This window comes from Aulonocara stuartgranti (assembly GCF_965226115.1).
Source record: "Aulonocara stuartgranti genome assembly, chromosome: 9".
In the NCBI taxonomy this organism is placed as follows: Eukaryota; Metazoa; Chordata; class Actinopteri; order Cichliformes; family Cichlidae; genus Aulonocara; species Aulonocara stuartgranti.
Window position 1 is genome coordinate 9,961,493 of NC_138960.1, and position 21,396 is coordinate 9,982,888.

The window sequence follows — 21,396 nt, forward strand, 5'->3', positions numbered from 1 at the left end:
AAATGTCAGTCATGCCCTGGCAGAGAACTCCACTGCTGAATTAATATTATATGTCAAACAATGCTCCATCCAGTTTTATGGGTTGCATACACAGTCTGAGCCTCCAGTCACGCAAACCTGTCCTGGCTTGTAGAGTGAAGCCAGACTAGATGCTAATGGAGCTCTCTAATACTTGAATTTTAGTCAAGCTTGCAGCTTTCTTCACTATGTTGTATAATGCAATGAATAACATGAACATTTTTAGTAAGGTTTGTTTGCTTGTTAACATTTTTCCCTTTAATGTTTTCATTAATAAAATCCAACCTTGAAGCATAACAAACCAACCTTCTACTTTCTTAAGTTCAAGCAAGTCTACAGTTTAAATAAAGGTCTAAAGTCACAAATATTATTCTGACAATAGAAATCCTAGAATAGTGGTAACACTCTGAATACACATGCCAATATAAATTTATCTCGCTGTCATGTGTTATTTTGCCGGGTTGTTTCCTCCCGTTGCCATGTAAACACAAAATAGTGTATATATATGAATATTTTCAAAAAATGCTCTGTGAGTTCCACATCATAACAGTTATTTACTGAGCAGCTCAGTTAGAACTTGCCACTCACACACTGAGCAGCACTCACTAACTTTCTATTTCTAAACAATTTGTTCACTTTTTATCTCAGGCATGTCTGAAAAGACATCAAATAACTTTTTCCATCGCTTTAAAGATTTGATTCAGAGAAAGCGCACAGGTGGAGATGTAAGTAACTAAACATACTCATTCTTGACTTCTCTGCTGATCAAATGTAAATGTTTCTGAGAGATGTGTTATATTTTGCTGCTTTGCACAGTGTAATTTTTGTGTAAGTCACTGTAGACAGAGCAACTGTCAGCGCTTCACCACAGAGTCCAGGATCCTGGACTTTCACAAAGCTCAGAGCAGTAAGACAAATGTGTTCTTTCAACAGGCAGACACATTGCATATCGCACAGAGACCCAGAGATTATGCTGTGCATCTCCCACCTTTACCTGAGCAATGCGCAGGCTCTCCACAGAGAGTCCAGAGAAGCTGGAACTGTTTGGATGACCCCTTTTGGAATCAGGAGGACCCTGAAAGAAGTCTGAGTAGCCTCAGCTCTGCAGACACACACACACCAAGTGATCTGAGGGCCATTCCTTTCATTGTTAGTCCTGTTGAGATGACACCGCTCACTCCAGTTCCTCCACCTCCTCGAGCAGCTTGTCCATCGCAATTGCGGTTCAAAGGTGATGCTTTTCTTTAGTGGTTACACCTGCTGTTAATCAGTTAGTTTAGATTTTAAAATTTGACACTGTAGATTATCTATTTTAATGCTAAATTACACATTCTTGCTGTCCATTCATTTTATATGCTTTTTTGAAGAAAAAAAAATCAGGAATAAAAATGTTTATTGTTGTTTTTGTAAGATGTCAATTTGTAGTTATTTAGTTATTTTTTGTCTAAACAGACACGAAGTTCATTCGTGGAATAAGAGTCTTGACAGCAAAAGACAAATTTGGGCCTATTTTGACTCCAAAACCTCCAACAGTTCCCATACCGCAAAAACGAGGACCTCGGCCTGGGACGCTGCTGCCCCGTGCAAAAGTCGTCCCTATAGACAGTAAGTGGTTTTCCTCAGTAACTGTAGAAGATGCTGAATAATCAAACTTTAAATTAAGAGATTTTTTAAAAAGATTTTAATGAACAATTAATCACTGCATCATGCTTCGAATTAGAAGAAATGACAGTTTCTTTTTACTAACCTCGTTGATTATCAGACAAGAAAGCAGACAGTCAGTGCAGTCAGAATAATCCAAGAGAGAGCAGGGTCAAACTCCCGCCTGTAGCTACACCTGTAGAGAGCCTGTCCCACAGCTTTAGTCTGCTGTCTTCATTAGAACTTTAAAATGAATACTAGATCTACTTCTACTGAATGGAGAAAAGGTTCCTGAGAAGAGATTTAATTTTCAGTATCTAAGAAATTTGAGGCGTTTCTGAAGGTACTGTACCATGTTAGAGCATCTTAACATAGAGTCCTTGAATACTAGGCAGTTGTAGAGGATGAGTTACTCTACTTTAAATGACTCCCACCCCTTATTGGAGGATTTCAGCTTCTTCCTGTGGGACAGAGGTTTGCAGACCCTAAATGCAGGCGAAGCTTGAAGAAACAGCTTTGTCCAAGCTGCTATTTTGTTGTCGTTGTAACAAATGACACATGTTTTTTTTCTATATTTTTTAAAAACTGTATTTATTTATTTACTGTACTTATTTCTCTATTTATGACAGTGCTTTTATCTCCTTTTTGCTGTTTTATATGAATTTATCAGTATAGTGTTGTCTAGTTTTAGAAGCTGTGATTAGGACGTCTATTTAAATTTGTTGATTAAAGATCATAATTAGAGATCATAACCTGCCTTTGATTTAGACATGTCTGATATTTTTGTAAACACAAAATAGTGTATATATATGAATATTTTCAAAAAATGCTCTGTGAGTTCCACATCATAACAGTTATTTACTGAGCAGCTCAGTTAGAACTTGCCACTCACACACTGAGCAGCACTCACTAACTTTCTATTTCTAAACAATTTGTTCACTTTTTATCTCAGGCATGTCTGAAAAGACATCAGATAACTTTTTCCATCGCTTTGAAGATTTGATTCAGAGAAAGCGCACAGGTGGAGATGTAAGTAACTAAACATACTCATTCTTGACTTCTCTGCTGATCAAATGTAAATGTTTCTGAGAGATGTGTTATATTTTGCTGCTTTGCACAGTGTAATTTTTGTGTAAGTCACTGTAGACAGAGCAACTGTCAGCGCTTCACCACAGAGTCCAGGATCCTGGACTTTCACAAAGCTCAGAGCAGTAAGACAAATGTGTTCTTTCAACAGGCAGACACATTGCATATCGCACAGAGACCCAGAGATTATGCTGTGCATCTCCCACCTTTACCTGAGCAATGCGCAGGCTCTCCAGAGATAGTCCAGGGAAGCTGGAACTGTTTGGATGACCCCTTTTGGAATCAGGAGGACCCTGAAAGAAGTCTGAGTAGCCTCAGCTCTGCAGACACACACACACCAAGTGATCTGAGGGCCATTCCTTTCATTGTTAGTCCTGTTGAGATGACACCGCTCACTCCAGTTCCTCCACCTCCTCGAGCAGCTTGTCCATCGCAATTGCCTGTTTTCTCTGCTAAACATTCAGGAGCAGGTCGGTTCAAAGGTGATGCTTTTCTTTAGTGGTTACACCTGCTGTTAATCAGTTAGTTTAGATTTTAAAATTTGACACTGTAGATTATCTATTTTAATGCTAAATTACACATTCTTGCTGTCCATTCATTTTATATGCTTTTTTGAAGAAAAAAAAAATCAGGAAGAAAAATGTTTATTGTTGTTTTTGTAAGATGTCAATTTGTAGTTATTTAGTTATTTTTTTGTCTAAACAGACACGAAGGTCATTCGTGGAATAAGAGTCTTGACAGCAAAAGACAAATTTGGGCCTATTTTGGAAAAACTGCAGCATTTCCAGGATGGGATTGTAACCTCACCTGGACACACAGTACCAACCAAAACATTTACTGCAGTAAAGCCTTTGACTCCAAAACCTCCAACAGTTCCCATACCGCAAAAACGAGGACCTCGGCCTGGGACGCTGCTGCGCCGTGCAAAAGTCGTCCCTATAGACGGTAAGTGGTTTTCCTCAGTAACTGTAGAAGATGCTGAATAATCAAACTTTAAATTAAGAGATTTTTTAAAAAGATTTTAATGAACAATTAATCACTGCATCATGCTTCGAATTAGAAGAAATGACAGTTTCTTTTTACTAACCTCGTTGATTATCAGACAAGAAAGCAGACAGTCAGTGCAGTCAGAATAATCCAAGAGAGAGCAGGGTCAAACTCCCGCCTGTAGCTACACCTGTAGAGAGCCTGTCCCACAGCTTTAGTCTGCTGTCTTCAGACGACTGGTAAGAAACGTAGTAAGGAGACATTAAATACTGCACAGAAACAGTGCTGCATAATGTGGCTGTGTTATTTGTGGTGTTCCTGAAGTCGTGTTCAATGTTGTGTTGTGTAAATACAGGATTAAGAAAAGACACGCCTTGCAAACTATTCAGTCTCTGGCAAAGCACCACTCGGACATCCTGAAGACTAAACTACATGAAGTGTGTCTGGTCCTCATTGAGGAGGTATTGCACACTTTATGTTTCTTATATGCGTTTCATGCAGCTAGTTTCCCTTCAAGTGCATACTACAGCCTCAACTGATGATTTTCACTCACATTTTAGGTGAAAAACCAACGCTCAGCAATAGCCTTTGAGGCCATACATGCCATCAATGAGCTCTACATTCAGCTCCAGAGAACAATGGACCCAGAAGTTGAAACAACAGGCCGAGCTCTATTGCTGAAGCTTGCAATGACCAACAACAACTTTCTACATCAGGAGGTCAATCTGGCGCTTGATGCCATGGTGGAAAATTGCAGCCATGGACGGATTCTGAGCGCTCTGTTTAACACAGGACTGACGTAAGAGGAGAGAAGAAGCTGTAGTGATTTTATTAGAAGACATGAAAGAGAGATCATGTTCACTGAGTTGTGTGTCTAATATTGTCCTTGCTCAGCCATCGCTGTGTTGCAGTGAGGAATAGCACGGCTCAACACCTGCACCAGCTGGCTGACAAACTTGGAGCAGCCGTCACCCTGAAAACAGGAACCTTCACTGAAAGATTTCTAATTGCTGCCTCTAGAATGGCAGGGGATGCTGCACCTGAAGCCAGGTGGGTACTTTTAAATGGGTTTGAAGTGCATCAATGTTTTATTTTCTGTGAGTTTACACAATTAATGAAAATTAATGACAACTGTAATCTTCCACAGGTACCATGGGCGAACAATCATTGAGAAACTGACCCTTCACAAGGACTTTATGAATTTGTGGGTGAAGATTGTCCCTGAAAAAGACAGGCGTCCTGTGGAGAAGAGCCTGAAAAAGACAGGCGTCCTGTGGAGCGCCTGAAATTCAAAAGACATCTGTCCAAAAGTAAGAAAACGTCACACTTCAAGACTGACTGATGGCTTGGACCACTGGAACTATCATCTTCATGTTTTTTCTCTTTCCTTTCTTTCCAGACTGCCGGGATTTCTTGGACGCGTGTTTAACCAAAGTCCCGGAGACGCGGCCGACGCTGGAGGAGCTACAGCATCACACTTGGCTGAGATAAGCCTATCACACACACACACAAACACACACAATTCAGACGTTATCATTTATGTGTGATGTATGAATTACCTTTCTTTTTTTCAGGAAATAATTTTTTTTAATTGGCCCACTTTAAATTTCAGTGTTTTGGAATTCCTGTAACCCCCCCCCCAGCCATCCCAGGAAAGGGGATCTCTCTTTGAATGGGCTTTCCCGAGGTTTCTTCCCGTCAGTCTGGCCCCCCCAGGGGAGTTTTTCCTCGTCTTCATAGAGAGCTTGGGCTGGCTCAGGAGCTCCATCAAAACTGTCTTTATTTAATTACTCTAATGTAATCATATACTTTAAAGTAATCAAATAAAAGACAGTAAAAATCTGAAGACTTGAAGTAAACTTCCATTAAAATAAAACTTGTTTAATTCATCTTTGCTGAGGATACTGTGTTATTACTATTTCAAGGATTATGTCAGAACACCGGATACTGGTACCCATCCCTACCCATCACTAGGGAACAGAACAAACCAGACATCAATTACAACAAAAATGACACTGACCCAGCCAGCATGACTCGTCTGCCTTAAGAAATGTTTAGCAATATTACAAATTGGGTGATATGCCTTAAAGTAGCTTCTCATGTGTTCAGCATTGACCTGTATGCATTTTCCCCTTCTCAACCTCATACCAGTGATACTGAGTGGGGTGAGGGAGGAGTAGCTGTCTCTCATTTTTATAGATCCCATACTGGCCCATCAGGCCATTGATGGCAGAACTAGCTTTTCTGTTCCACTACTGGCCATGACCATTGCCTTTGAACATTGACTTGGCGTGATTTTTTTCTTCCACATCCCAAATGGTCAGCACTCTGGGCGTGGCACACGAGTGGCTGATTTAAAATGAAGCAGGTCTCTCTCTGAGAGTCATTGTGAACATTCAGAATGCTAGATCACTTTCTACATGCTCATTTTATGAAGTATTTGAGAGATTCCTTATCTATACTCTGTTTAGGGATGGGTATCGTTTAGGTTTTATCCGATACCGGTACTTTTGAAACTGTGCGGGTGCTTAAATGGTGCTCTAACCGTTGCTTCCTTCTCTCACCCCAACCGGTCGCAGCAGATGGCCCCGCCCCTCCCTGAGCCTGGTTCTGCTGGAGGTTTCTTCCTGTTAAACAGGAGTTTTTCCTTCCCACTGTTGCCAAAGTGCTGCTCATAGGGGGTCATATGACTCTGTATCTATGAAGCGCCTTGAGGCGACTTTTGTTGTGATTTGGTGCTATATAAATAAAATTGAATTGAATTGAATTGCTTAAAGAATGGAGAACACAAACTTTGTCCAAAAACCTCTTATGTTTTTATTTTTAGCAGTCTCTTTTTTCTGCAAAATGATAACCAAGTTAGCCTTTTCTTTTGATACAACATACCTACTTTGTTTGGAACCGGTGAATAATGGAAAACATGTTTAGCTGTTTGTTTTTTTTGTAAAAAGATAACGGTGTTAGCTTTTTCTGCAGCCCTATCAAACAAGAAGACAGTCGCATGTAACTACGACGGTGTTTGCTAGTTCACCTTACATGCATTAATGTAATAACGTGGTTAGCCTACTCAACGTAAATTACACACGAACAACATTAAGCTCCTCACGCAGAGAAGAACGGTTGCTGCTGCATCATCATCCGTCTGCTACACTGGCAGGGCTAGGGGCCAGGACTCTCCTCTTCGGGTTTTTGGGGGATGTTGCTAACTCCAGGTCCAATAACAGGCAACCCACCCGCAGCAGATGTGCTCGGTGTGAAGTCTCGCAGCAAGCTATCAAATACGATGCATTTCTCTGCTTTTAAAAAAACGCTATTGCGTTGCCAGGTCTTTCATTGGATTCGAGGTGTTACTTCCTTTGCACAGTATCACAGTATCACCTTAAAGCACTTGTTGCTGCTGAGTTTGCATATTTTGCTGTGAAGTACAGCCAGACTTTTGACCGCTTTGCCTTGGACATTTAATCTGTAGCTCTGCTCTCAAAGAACATACGTACCTGGACCCGCCTACTATCCTCGGAAACGTAAAATGATTGGCTAGAATCCAAAGTGTATGACATCTCAAGAAAAAAAAAAGCCACCCGTATCCGGTATACCCGCACCCAATGTTCCCTCTAATTTTTCATGTGTCTGAGCGAACACAGAAACTCCCTGAGCGATCCCTTGGACCACTGTGAGCAACAGCAGACGTGTGCACTGTGGTGACGCCAGCATTGAATCCATGCAAGTTACATGGTTTATTAAAATAATAAAATTACAGCATTTACATTTATGTTAGACTACTTTTAATTAACTATTTTAGCCCACTTACAATGAAAATTTAAAAAAACAAAACAAAAAAATCTTGTTCATGACCTGTGTAGCATGTTAACACTATTGGAAGTAAAAATAACTTGAACTCCAATTTTGAAAACACAAGTTTCTTTTGTTTTTTTTTCATAAAGCTCTGACTTGTATTATGAGTCTGTGGTCTGGGAGAGAGTCTGTAACTCTGTCTGCAAAATACAGTAAATAATGACCAATGTTGGGTAATTAATTATATAGTTACTTCTTCAAAAAAGTAACTGAGTTATGCAAACAACAAAGTTTTTTGCAGCTGTTTACCTAAAAATGCAGCCAAGGCGTTTTTTTAAATAAACATTTTAAATTATTTAGAGAACAATCATCAAATTGCATCAAATCTGATGCCACACAAATTATTTGTGCCACTCCAAAAATAATTTCTGTCAACTATGAGATGAAGGAGAACAACAGCCTGATACCTGCAGGCCTGACAGCAGCAGATGTGTCACTGCTGTAACACCTGTAACACTCAGCAGTCGCCTCATTGTTCTGACACACACTAAACGTCGCCACGCCGCTTTGCTCGCTAAAACACCGGTGTCGGCACATAAGGACGCTGTCAGAGCCTGTCAACGACATTGATTAGCTGCGTATATACGAATGTGAATCGCATTACTGGCTGGATCCCATACGGGAGCAGCCAGTCACTGACTAACACTGCAAAACAGACTTGTTAAAGTATTGATTTTAATTTCAATTCAGGTTAGATTTTTTTTTTTGTGCGCAACGCAGATTTTCTGTGCGCAGAGACCGTGCCAGCAGTGCGCAATTGTGCACACACACAGCTTCGAGGGAACATTGCCGGTACCCATTCCTAACTCTGTTCCACATGTTATGTTTCCTTCAGGATTAGCTAAATAAGAGAGGATTATTTTCCATTTATTAAACTGCATTTAGCTACTCTTTCATATCACATTTACTTTGGGAATGCACCAATTGGTCCACATCCTGTTTATGCAGGGCCCACTTTTAAACGGTAAATTGCTGAAAATGTAGCCATATATAGCGCTTTTCTGTGTCTTGCACTCCTTTGCATAGATTGAAGCATCTGTGTGTTCCTGTTTTGTTGAGTGTATCTGTCTGTGTGGCTGTTGAAGGCTACTGAGAGTGTGACCTTCACAGTTCACCAGAGGACCATCTATTACATTTGTTAGGTTATGCGTTTTTGATATTATTGCATCCTCACTGGCACACTCAGTCCTTAGTGTGGGCTTACCCTGCTCCATACCTTGTTAAGGATAAAGAACTTACAACCTGGAAGTAGATTATATCTCCCATAGTGAGATACAGAGAATGGTTGCTTACCAGGGTAACTCTGGTTTTCTGAAACCCAGGTGATGTTTGGTTTTCACCTCCAAACAATCGCAGTCAGAGATCAGGTGAAAGAGGAAAGAGCAGAGAGCGTCAAAATAAAAGGGAAATTATGGGAGCAAACACCAGAGTTTAACAATTGTTCATCACTAAATACAGTACAGATATTTTAATAAGGAGAGGTTATTTGAAAGAATGAAATTGATTTACTGATGAACAGAATTTAAACAGGTGATTTGCCGTTAGACTCAGATGGCCTATCTCAGCGGAACAGAACCCCGTCTGTGAAAAGGATTAGAGCAGGAGCCCCGAGAGCCTGGAAGCTGGTGGTGGAATGGTTGAATGGAGCATGAGTGATGAGATGAGGCGTGTACAAGGAAGAATAACCGAGGACACAGCATGAATGCTGATTGGCCTGGAGAAGGTGATTGGACTAGACCACTTCAGGAACGCCTTTAGCCACACCTCACCAGGTGTAGACAATCGGCAGTTAAACCTAGGCAACACCTGAAGACAACTGCATTTCCACTGTAAGGAGTGTAAGGGTTGCAATGGGCTGTAACAAAGGACAAGCACAGATGAGTCCACTATCATAGACTGGAACATCATTCATAACTTTTTATGTTATAAAGGGGGTGGCAGTAGAGCTTCTGTGATTGGTCACATCAGAGAGTGCTTGGTTATCAGAGAGTTACCATAGTAACCAAAGGTTTTAAAGATTGCAATATAGCTATTGTTGTCCAGAGGGGCCGATGGTGCGATATGGCAGCCTCGCTTCTGTCAGTCTGCCCCAGGGCAGCTGTGGCTACAACTGTAGCTGCCTCCACCAGTGTGTGAATGTGAGAGTGAATGAATAGTGGCATTGTAAAGCGCTTTGGGTGCCTTGGAAAGCGCTATATAAATCCAATCCATTATTATTATTATTATTATTATCAAGTCAACAAAATATTAAAGAATCATTAAATATGTGGAATAGTTCATTCTTTCCTTTTTTCATCAGTGGTTTACACACTGGCTTGCAGGCAAAATGTCACTGGTTCGATTGCAACCGGAGATACAAATCAGGGTTGTGCCTGGAAGGGCATCTGGTATAAAACTCTGCCGTATCAAAAGATGCTGAGCTATCAGGTGTGGTGACCCCTTGTGACAAGGGAGCAACTGAAAGTGAAACACTGTTTTGCTTTGTCTTTGTGTAAAGTGTCCTTGAGTGTTTTGAAAGGCGCTTAATAAAATGTATTATTATTATTATTATTATTAATGTTTTGTATAGAATCATAACAAAATGTGAAAAGTTCAAAAGACTATGCGGCTGCTTAGCTGTGCCTGTCCGTCTGCCATCAGCTGAGAGAGATGCCGGTCAACTCTCTGGAGAAGCCGTGGACGGTAGACCCCTCTGAGGTGGCAGAGCGGCGGGATCTTAGGGACAGTCGCCTGGTGTTCAGCATCGATCCACGCGGCTGTGAAGATGTAGACGACACGCTGTCTGTACACAAGCTCCCCAACAGAAGGCTGGAGCTGGGAGTTCACATTGCTGATGTCACTCACTTTGTCAAAGAGGGTTCGCTCACAGACTTGGAGGCACGTTCAAGGTGAGGAACTGGTTGGAGTGGTTGGGTAGAGTAGGTGGGATATAAAAGGATAAAAGAAAATTACAGCATCTTGCATAAGTGTTCAGAGGAACTTTCAGAAGTACAAAGAGGCAAGAAAGTTGTTGCCTGAATTAATGTTGCATCAGCAGCATGCCTTGTAGCGCAATTATAAATAACACAGAGGGCCACCTTAAATAAGGCTCGTGTCTGATGTGAAGCATTAAGCCTTAAATGTCTATCATTTAATCACATGTAGAAGGACTTCACAGGGTCCATGATGGCTTTGAAAGTATCACTGGCACCAGGAATTGAACCAATGGTCAGCACGTTGTTGGTTCAATCCCTGGTGCCTTCGGGCTTCATGTTAAAGTCACCTTGCACAAAATACTTAACCCCCAAATTTCCCTGGATGCATCCGTTAGTGTGAGTGTGCATGTGAGAGAAAATGCTTAAAGGTATAGACTAACGCGCTGTATGAATATGTGTGCGAATGGACGAATGCTGGTCGTGCTAAAAGGTGGTTGGGGTTCTCACAGTAGAGAACTGCTACACACAGAACACAGTGGTCCATGTTGTTACGAAGAACTTGTGCTCATTTTGAGTACGATGCCATTAACAGGACAGGGGAATGTTTCCGCTGTGGGAAAGCCTGAGTGATTTTCACTGTGGCCTTCATAAACATATATTACTACGGGACATGGCAGCCATACTTGTACACAACATTCAACCAGAAGGTCATGCAGCAAAAAAAGGAAAAATGAGTCCGCTTCCAACTAAATTAGTTTTATTCTACTGAGTGGTAGAAGTAAAGAACAGTGTGTCACACATCATTTGTTTTCAGATCCCCTTTGTACAGTTACGGGTGTCAGGAAAACACCGGAGGTCACATGATGGCATGTGACCTTGAGTACCTGATGTTAATGGTTTGTCTATAATTGGCTTTCAGTGCATCTTATTAATAAAGAGGATGATGATACAAGACAGTTGAACCACAGTAATAGAACAAGAAGATATTCATCTGTGTTTATGTCCAGATATATGCACATGTTCTGATTTATTTATTTATTTTGTGCTGTATTGTACAAATGAATAAAACTGAGTTTAAAATATCTGCAGTAAATGAAGTGAAGGTCGGGGCTGCAAAAGTAATGCTTGCACTTGATCTCCACAAATTTTCCTTCCTGGGAACATGCAGCGATGACACCATGTGACAGGGAAGCAGCCCAAAAAAATTTGTGTCACAGCTGAACGGCCGACAAATCTGCAGCAAATGCATTCTGCTGTCATCTCGGTGTAATCTCGCTATAATCCAAAATCTCTACGGAATTCTTTCAGCACCTTGTTGAGTCTTGGAAGTGAAGAAAGGAGTGTTCAGAAGGCAGAAGTGTCTAACCCAGTGCTAATAAAATGTATCTGATAAAGTGTAGTCTGCAGATAAATTAGTAAGAAGGTCCATGAAGTGCATGTCGTTTTTTAAAGGCAGCAGCAGCAGCAGCAGCAGCATGTACAGAAGATGATTGAGAGCCGAGTGAGGAGAGAAACTCCGTGTAGACTGTTAACAACGTGCACTTATAAAATAATACTGAAATCTTACTATATATTTTTTATGTTGTGATTTTTAATGTAGTTTTGGTCCTCTGCTTTCTCTCTGACTTACTCTAAAATTCCATTTTACATTTCATAGCTGTCCACAAAGCAGCGTGCAGATCACCCACCTGTCCAGCTCGCCTCCACACTTTAAAGAAGTAAATTAAAATCTCATGATTGTGGTTTGAAGCCTTAAATTCTATTTCAGAAAATGGGGAATATTTATTAAATCATAAGAAAAACATTTTGCTTATTTATTTCATCCTTCCTGACTTATTAATAAACAGAAGGATGAAAATGACAAAGGTGGAACAAACTCTGAATATTTAGTACTTATTTTCAAATTATGTCTCACTTTTGATTAGAAAGAAGATGATAAAGCTGCTGCTTTGATCTCATTGCCTTTTTATATTTATTATGTCACTTCTTAAGGGCTACAACCTACTACCTGGCAGACCGCAGGTACGACATGCTGCCTGCTATTCTCAGCGCAGACCTTTGCTCACTGCTGGGAGGTGCTGACAGGTTAGTAGACTTCCCATCACACGTTTCATTTTCATATGCTTAAAATGCATGCTAGTTGTGTAACTGACACTTTCAAATTCAGGTATGCAATGAGCGTGCTTTGGGAGCTTGACGCAGAATCCCTTGAAGTCCAAGAGGTCTGGTATGGTCGTACACTCATCCGCTCCTCCTATCAGCTCCACTACGAGCTGGCTCAGGCGCTCCTCAACGGAGAACAGGTTGAGGTAGCGGAACTGGCCAACCTGGGTCCTCAGGAAAAGGGTTCTAAGCTAGCTCAACTCACTGAGGCACTTGAGATGCTCACACATGTAGCCAGACATCTTCGGGCAAAGAGGGACAGAGGAGGAGCGCTGGAGCTGGAAGGAGTGGAGGTATGATTGGTTTCTTGTATCTTCATAGAGTATTTTGTGTGTTTTGGTAATGTGTGTACTTAACAGTAAGACTATATAAATAAAGACTGCAAACATTTAAGGTTCATGTTCTTAATTGAAAGCGTAAGCATGTTATAGCTGAGTGTCTAACCCTAACACATCGTCACTACTGACGTCTAACATACGACACAAAATGATTCAATGAATCTGAAGTGAATCAAACAAAGTAAACCGTGCACATAGCTTCAGTGGAGAGAAATCCATTCTGCACATTAAAAACTGGAACCACTATCTTTCTCGCACATTTCAGCTGCAGAAGATTCTCCCTTCTAAGCTTCTGTCTAAGTGAAAGTTTGACTTAACCTCTGTGTTTGGTCATTTTGTCAGATGACATCATGGTTAGAAAATTCAGTATCAGTCACCCCGAAACACTTCATACAGCCGAGGGGAGGAAATCAGGTCAAAAGACACCTGTGGAAAAGGGCCAGGGATTAATGATAACTAATGATTAAATGGAGATTGGTCTATAAACATGTAGTCAGTGATAATGATGACAAAGAGGTGATGATGATGTTCGGCGTCATCATGAGAATCCCCCAGCTGCCACGGTCTATTGCAGCATAACTAAGGGAGGATTCAGGGTCACCTGGTCCAGCCCTAACTATATGCTTTAGCAAAAAGGAAAGTTTGAAGCCTAATCTTAAAAGTAGAGATAGTGTCTGTCTCCTGAATCCAAACTGGAAGCTGGTTCCACAGAAGAGGGGCCTGAAAACTGAAGGCTCTGCCTCCCATTCTACTTTTAAATACTCTAGGAACAACAAGTAGGCCTGCAGAGCGAGAGCGAAGTGCTCTAATAGGGTGATATGGTACTACAAGGTCATTAAGATAAGATGGGGCCTGATTATTTAAGACCTTGTATGTGAGGAGCAGGATTTTGAATTCTGGATTTAACAGGAAGCCAATGAAGGGAATCTGCTCTCTCTTTCTAGTCCCTGTCAGGACTCTTGCTGCAGCATTTTGGATCAGCTGAAGGCTTTTCAGCGAGTTTTTTGGACATCCTGATAATAATGAATTACAGTCGTCCAGCCTGGAAGTAATAAATGCATGAACTAGTTTTTCAGCGTCACTCTGAGACAGGATATTTCTAACTTTAGAGATGTTGCACAAATGGAAGAACGCAGTCTTACATATTTGTTTAATATGTGCATTGAAGGACATGTCCTGGTCAAACATGACTCCAAGGTTCCTCACAGCGTTACTGGAGGCCAAGGTAATGCCATCCAGAGTAAGAATCTGCTTAGATACCATATTTCTAACATGTTCAGGACTCAGTACAATAACTGAATGAATTTAGACGCAGGAGTCTTCCAGGTCTTTATGTTTAGTTTGGTTTTTTGCTGTGTTATTTACAGAATTACAGATGGATACCATATATTTCTTTTCATCGATAATAAATTATAGTACGGTCTAATAGAGACGTTATTTTTAAAATCAGGCGTCTAAGCAGAACACGTTCCTCAGCAGAAAACATTTTATCAGAAAGTCATTTCAGTGAGAATATTGGAATAAAGAAACCAAGCACTCCACTGTGAAACCACTGACAGTTTTCACATTAGATCACAGCCATTTATCTACAGCGGCTGGTCGGCCATCTGTTAAAACCTCATATGGACAATTCCTGTTGTTCTATAAGATGCTCTCTAATAGGATGTCTTGGATTTATTTATTATTCAGTTATTGCATTCCTGTTATGGCTGTACGCACACAGAATATTGATATGAAGTAAAAATGATTCTCTCGGGTTGCTTCTGGGATAGTGGAAAAACCAATATATTTCTAAAAGTGTGTTTAATGATTGAGCTGCCACCCAAAAATCAAGTTCTTATCTTGACAAAGCTGGATTATTGACCGCTGGTGAAACATCAGTTGTCCTGAAGGATAAGGACAACAGATGTTTCATCTTGATCTATTATATAAAACGGCCAAAACTGTGTTCAAATCCAAACTTTCTGGCTTCTTTTGGTTCCTGCTGAAGTGCTTTGGGTCCCCTCAGTTCATCCTTAGTCTGAGAAAAGTTTTGTTCTCTCTTTAAGGCACATTTCCTTTGAGCTAACTTAAACTCTGATTGGCTGTCCACTATAAACAAAAAGCATGAACAGCAGATCGGTGGAGTTTCTGTGCCCATGAGCAGAGCTGTGTGCCTGTTAGGGATATGTGTTCTTACTGGTATGATAGAGAGCTGAACGTAGGAAAGACAGTAGACTGTTTTCAGGTTGAGATTCATTCACATTTGGTTCTCCGTGCAGCATTTGTTCCGGTGGAATGGTGCATATTCAACTGAGTTAAAGTAAACTGTAGTAAAATGTGGCCCACTGATGCATTTTCATATTCTTTTTCATTGAAGTCACGTTAGAAGCATTTTCCCTTTTCAGGTGGGTGCCCAGCTGGATGAGGAGAGGAACATTACGGCCCTGGTCCCTCGTCAGCCCCTGGAGGTCCATGAGACCGTGGCAGAGTGCATGATTTACGCCAACCACTGGGTGGCCCGCAAGATCCAGGAAGCTTTCCCCAACCAGGCCCTTCTAAGGTGTCACCCACCACCACAACAGGAGCTATTCAACCAGCTGGTGGACACTGCAAAGGCCAAAGGTTTCACCATTGACACCAGGTAATGTTTTTGACTGTTCAGTATAGAAACTGAGGAAATGCATATTGTAGTCCAACGCACATCATGTTCAGACACACAAGTGTGTGAACCTGAAATGTTTGATAACACGGGGACACACTCAGGTGTCACATGAGCAGTCAGACAAGAAGAAGACATGTTCCTTCAGCTCAGGTTGAGGTTGAAGCCAAATATGCTTCCAAACCAAAGACTAGAACATATGATGAAGCATATCTTGCCTTTGGCTTCAGCTTCACAACAGCTGTCGTGGCAAGGTCGGTCTCCCCGACAGAATTAGTTTCCCCTGCGTCGGGAGCACACGCTGGGCTGTCCAAATCACGGACAAACAGGATCCCACATTCTTGATTTTCAGTTCACAAACACTTCTTATAACGACTAACTACTCCTGAAACTTTGGAGGTTTTAGCTCTTTACACAGTAAAGTTACAGGATAAATATAATTATCAGGCAAAATGTCCTTCGTTTGTTAAAATAATCCCGTCTGATACCACGAGAGGACAATAAATATTTCATTTTCTGTTGTAACCCTTAAACTGAATGGTAATGTAACGACACTCAGGTTTCACTTTTTTACAAAACTAAAACATCACTACTTCCACGTCTGACTGTTTGTAATGGAGGCGGCGTAACCTGGATCCACACTCCGTGCCCAGCGAACGCTCGCCACGCAGGGGGAACACATGCTGTCGGCGATGCCGACCTCGGCACAACGCTGATCCTGCCGCAGTTTGTTCCCCGGTTCAAATCCCGGACAAACAGGATCCCACAGCTGTTTATGCTTTTAAACCCGTTTTGCACAGAGAGCAGTGTTGAATATTCTCACACGGGAACAAAACAAACAACTCAAATAATTAAAGATGGTTTGTTTTTCTGTTTTTTAAAAGAGGCAGTGATTTATTTAATTACAACCTGTAATCTATTACAGTTAACTTTTATTTGTTTAACTGTTTACAAAAGGTCTGAGGATCTGAGGCGTGGAATGAACTGCAATGGAGTTTGAAAACAAAATATGAATGTGCGGTTGGAGGATTGGGGGGGGGGGGGGGTTAAACCAACAGCAGAACCGGTCCCAGGACAAGAGACATGGTGATGCAAGTAGCTTTGTGTCACTGACTGCTGAGATGAGAGGCCTCACTCATCCCTGGTTTCTGGCTCTGTTCCTTCAGGTCCAACAAGGCTTTAGCTGCCTCACTGGACCGAGCTGTGGACCCACAGGACCCCTTGGTGAACAGGTTGTTCAGAATGATGGCCACCACTGCTATGTCACAGGCTCTGTACTTCTCCACTGGTGCTCATCCTCAAGACCAATACTACCATTATGGTACGATACCGCTGCACAGCTTTTATTGGCTGCACTAGAGTTTCAGTGTGACTGTGGGTCAGTCCATCCATCACACGTCTGCACACACTTGTCCAACGTCTGTTGTTTGTGAAGAATTATTCGACTGAGAACTAGAAAGAAGGCTAACGTGCTGATATTTGCTTCGTTGTCGTAGGTCTGGCTCTGGATCGCTACACACACTTTACCTCACCCATCCGTCGGTACGCAGACATTGTCGTGCACCGCCTTCTTACCGCAGCCCTGCACATGCAGAGGGGCGTTGTATCTGGTAAAGCACCAGCCAGTAACAAAGAAGTGGAGGAAATGGCTCACCATGTCAACAGCAAGAACAGGGTCAGGGGTGTTTTATTGTTTGTGTTTTTCAATGATTCACCTCTTACTCTATTAACAGAAGCTGTGCTGACGTCTGTGTTTCATTTGCAGGCAGCACAGGCAGCCCAAATGCGATCCACAGCACTGTTTCAGTGTCTGTTTTTCAGAGAACGAGACCCTCAGACAGACCCGTGCTGTGTGGCTGACGCTGTTGTCTACTCCATTCGAGACAACGGTGTCTTGGTGTTTATCCCAGAGTAAGAACCTTCAGTCCTGTGTTTTGTTCTGCAGTCTTCTTCTTTTCCTTTGTTTAATGGAGCTGTACAGCAGCTCACAGACGGCCAACCACTCGTGTATTTTTAATAGACGAATTCAAAGTTTATGACAATGAATGAATTTGTTGGAAGATGTAATTGCACGCTAATCAATGTATATTTAACAGTATACACGCTAGTTTTATTTTCTCTTAAAAAACCTCAAAATGAGTTTTAAATTGTATAAATTTACTAAACTAATTCCTTAAACATTTATTGTGAGCAGGGAAAATCGGCTAAAACCCCGAATCTTTTCTCTACCAGGCTTTAAATAAGTTAATTGCATTGCTGAAGTTGAGTCTGTGGGGAGGGACGGTGCTTTGGAGCCAGCCTTGTGTTTGTGGCACTTCTACGTTAGCTTAGCTAACCTCTGGAGGTTGCTGCTTGTTTATTGCAAGGAAAGTGTAATTTAATAACATCAGTGTTCTCCATGCTTGTGGTGTTACAGGGATATGCAATATTAACAGTTTATTAAAATGTAACCTGTGGTCATTTTGAGAAGGCTGTAGAATCCATGTAATGATTAAAATCACAGGGCGCAAAGCAGGTTGAGTAATATCACTGAGTAAGTAAGGCTGCCTCTGACCACAGCCATGTTGTTCACAGGTATGGTGTGAGGGGGCCTGTGTATCTGAAGAACAAAGAGGGCCTGGTGGTGGTAGCGGGACAGGACGGCAGCTGTGATTGGCAGGGTGGCACTGTGCGAAAATACCCGGACCGCATTACCACCACCTCCAGCTGTGGCACCTCCACCTTCAAACTGTTTGACCACATCACCGTAAGTCACAGAAAACGCTAATCAATCATTTTAGAAGGTTTCCAGCAATGCAGCGCCTAAAGGCGACGATTCCAAATATATATGCATGAGTGTATATGAATCACAGGTTCATACGACTACTGGATCTTTTGTGGTCCAACATTAAGAGACGTTTTATGATCTTGTTGTGATAAAGTGTTGTGTGGTTGCTGCTTTGTTAGCTAATCTCAAGGTAACAAAACGTCAGTAAGATGAATGAGACGAAAATGATTCCTGAAAATAAATCATTTAAAGTTATTCAGTTTATTGTTTTTAAATATTATATGAAAACAAAAACATAAGTGTGGGGGGGGGGGAGGCTCTCCTCCAAGACAAGAAATGTAATGCTTCCCGTTTGTGGCGTTTCTACACAAACCTTTTTGTAAAGGGAGATAAAAAATGACAGTGGGCGGTAATTGTTTTCACATAAACGCCTTTAAACGCTGCACGGTCGCACTCTCTCTCTCGCACTCGATAAATGATCCATTGTTGCTCTGCACACGTTTGTTACCACAAACGTCGCATGCACTTATGTCATTGTCATGAGACACTCTTGCAAACAAACTCACGGTTTAGTAACACAGTAGAGCAGCGTGTTTACGGGACAGTAACAGTAATCTAATTACCTTTTTTGCAACAGTAATCCCTTACTTTACTCGTTACTTGAAAAAAGTAATCTAATTATGCGTTGCTGCCCATCACTGGCGTCAAGTTATATTAAGTTCAGGCATGTTACACACGATGATTGTGAGGAATAAGTGCATGTGATTTAAGCAAAAAGAGCAGGAAACATTACCCTAAGGTTAGCTAACAAAAAGAAACTGAAGTAACGGTGTGTTATTCTCACATCTTTGGCTTTAAGACATGAAAAAGTGACAGAGTACTGCTGCTTCCACTGTTATCAACATCTTTTCTTTCTTTCATGGACTTATCCTGGGGTCATAAATGTCAAAGGGCAAAGGCAATGCTAACAACATAGCTTACTGATGGATGATGATGGATGACACATGTGGCCAAAACAAGATAGAAAGAAACATTAGCCCAAACACAAGTTGTCCACCACAGCATTGACTGCTGTCAAGCTATGATCATATCAAACAAAGAGATGATGATGATATTCAACAAACAAATCAACAAAACAACAACCTCACTGTGACACTTGACCGAGGTCACAGTGTTAATGAATGTTTTTCTCCCCCTCTGCTCCAGTCTCCACGTCGTGTGAATGTTAGAAAGCACAGTAAAGAAAGTTCGTGTACGGATGGATGAACGTTTGTTACATTGGATACGTGTGTGTAACATACGTATCCAATTTATCCTATTTATGAACAAAATTGTGGCACAGTCGGAAACTTCTCCACTCTACACCACTGTCTACTTAGCTGTGACGCTGCGCACAGTGCTGAGAGGACTGCTGTTATATATTACGTCACAAACCTTAAGTGGGCCTGTCTTTGCATAGCATTCCATTAGACTATTTTCAGTAGGTGCCATTACTGTGTAGTGATCGAACTGAGGAATACTGTGACTTACGTTCTCTGCTCTCTTCAGGTTCGTATTTCTGTCCACTCTTCAACTTGCCACGCTGACCGTCTAAACCTCGAGGTCATCAGCAACAAGCCTCACCACAGTGCCAAGTCCCAGCAGCCCAGCCCTCAGGGCCGCAGTCAGCTGGTCAAAGAGGTGGTGCGTCAGAATGAAGAGGCGCTGGCTCAGGAGAAGACAGCCCGGCGCCCCAAACTCTCCAAAGAGGAAAGAGAGTTTCGTCAGAGCAAAACTCCCAGTCTGTACTCTATTCTGGAAGAAATCAGAGAGTTGGCTCTGATGGATCTGGAAAGGGCTTCACGCCTCCCGGCAACAACAGCATAGAAACGCTGTAGCCCAGCTTTACCTCCAAGCAGACACTTGTGAGAACTGCACGCTGTGCGCTAACAGAACGGTGATCATTGAAGATCACTCGTGCTGAGTCATCCAGGTCATTCTTGTAGCTCCAGATTGTGTGTGGACAAACCACACGAGTGTGTGAAGTCACAGGAAAGCAAACACAATATTAAGTAAAAACATGTCCCGCCATCTTTTTAGAAACCAGAGTCAAACCGAATCAGTGGATACGTTTTGTAAAAGTTAGTTTTTAAAATCACATCAAGTTAAACTTAGTTGTAAGGAGGATAGGGAACGTGTTAATGCCAGTGAAGTGTCAGCAGTTACTTTGACAAGACCTAGTACTCACTGCAAATGTGGTTCAATCCTGCAGGAAACTAGTCAACTGCAGCAGGTTAAAGAAGTCTGGTAACAAAAGGCTTTTCTCTCAGCACCAGTGATCTCAATATCTCACTGGTGGGATCAATGTCTTGTGTAAATTAAATGTCTTGTGTTATAGAACCATTTTTGGTGAGTTCACACATATTGTACTACCTGTGACCACTTCATACAAAACCCAGCACGAGTATTGTTCTGGAGATGATAAAACGTCCACTCGTCCATTTTCTTCTGCACGTCCTGGAATCTGTCCCAGCTGTCATAGGGTGAGAGGCAGGATACGCCCTGGACAGGTCACCGGACTGATAAAACTTCATGTCACTCATTAGCAGACTTTAAAATAAACCCGTAGAGTAATGAACACACCTGAGGTTGGTTGTGTTGGAAGTGATGTATAAAACTAGGATGTATTTATCTTATAGTTTGTATATCAAGAGCCTGTATAGAAGACACCAACACCAAGGACATTTTTATTGTTTGAACTGGTAAATAATCAGAAGCGTTTTTTGGTTTGTGGATTTTAAGATCGTTTTCTAGAACTACCAACAGAAATATGAACTGTACATAACTATTTCAATATGTGTGCAGTGGCCTGTAATTAAAAATGGTGTTTTCATTAGCGCAGATGGAGCCACTTCATCGTGTTGCGTTTCATGTCCCTGCAGTAGCTTAAGAAAGAACTGTTCATAATTGAACGAGCACTTAATGCTTGGAAGAGGGTGATGGTCAGTT

At 41.6% G+C, this 21,396-nt stretch overlaps 3 protein-coding genes across 6 annotated transcripts in view; 2 read left to right on the top strand and 1 right to left on the bottom strand.

Annotated features, from left to right (window-relative positions):
* The window catches only part of LOC309714666 (kinesin-like protein KIF1B), a 63,851-nt gene that overhangs the window by 13,020 nt on the left and 29,435 nt on the right, over nucleotides 1-21,396 (bottom strand). The gene's annotated exons all lie outside the window — the stretch shown is intronic.
* Nucleotides 423-6,388, top strand: LOC309714631 (uncharacterized protein). 3 transcript variants are annotated; one of them, XM_082547183.1, is made up of 13 exons: nucleotides 528-547; nucleotides 667-743; nucleotides 952-1,249; nucleotides 1,471-1,623; nucleotides 2,612-2,688; nucleotides 2,897-3,227; nucleotides 3,451-3,690; nucleotides 3,848-3,971; nucleotides 4,088-4,193; nucleotides 4,293-4,531; nucleotides 4,627-4,782; nucleotides 4,880-5,042; nucleotides 5,132-6,388. In XM_082547183.1, exons 1-12 carry the CDS (start codon nucleotides 541-543, stop codon nucleotides 5,016-5,018), a joined length of 1,947 nt encoding a protein of 648 aa, XP_082403309.1. In that variant the 5' UTR covers nucleotides 528-540; the 3' UTR covers nucleotides 5,019-5,042; nucleotides 5,132-6,388. The 3 variants fall into 3 exon arrangements, with proteins under 3 accessions (XP_082403311.1, XP_082403309.1, XP_082403310.1); XM_082547185.1 differs by having other exon boundaries at nucleotides 423-547; nucleotides 4,880-6,386; XM_082547184.1 differs by having other exon boundaries at nucleotides 2,897-3,215; nucleotides 4,880-6,386.
* Nucleotides 8,373-21,294, top strand: LOC309714632 (DIS3-like exonuclease 1). Its single transcript, XM_082547186.1, has 10 exons — nucleotides 8,373-8,376; nucleotides 10,225-10,472; nucleotides 12,492-12,584; nucleotides 12,667-12,955; nucleotides 15,388-15,623; nucleotides 16,808-16,962; nucleotides 17,138-17,316; nucleotides 17,407-17,552; nucleotides 18,216-18,387; nucleotides 19,957-21,294. Exons 2-10 carry the CDS (start codon nucleotides 10,234-10,236, stop codon nucleotides 20,272-20,274), a joined length of 1,827 nt encoding a protein of 608 aa, XP_082403312.1. The 5' UTR covers nucleotides 8,373-8,376; nucleotides 10,225-10,233; the 3' UTR covers nucleotides 20,275-21,294.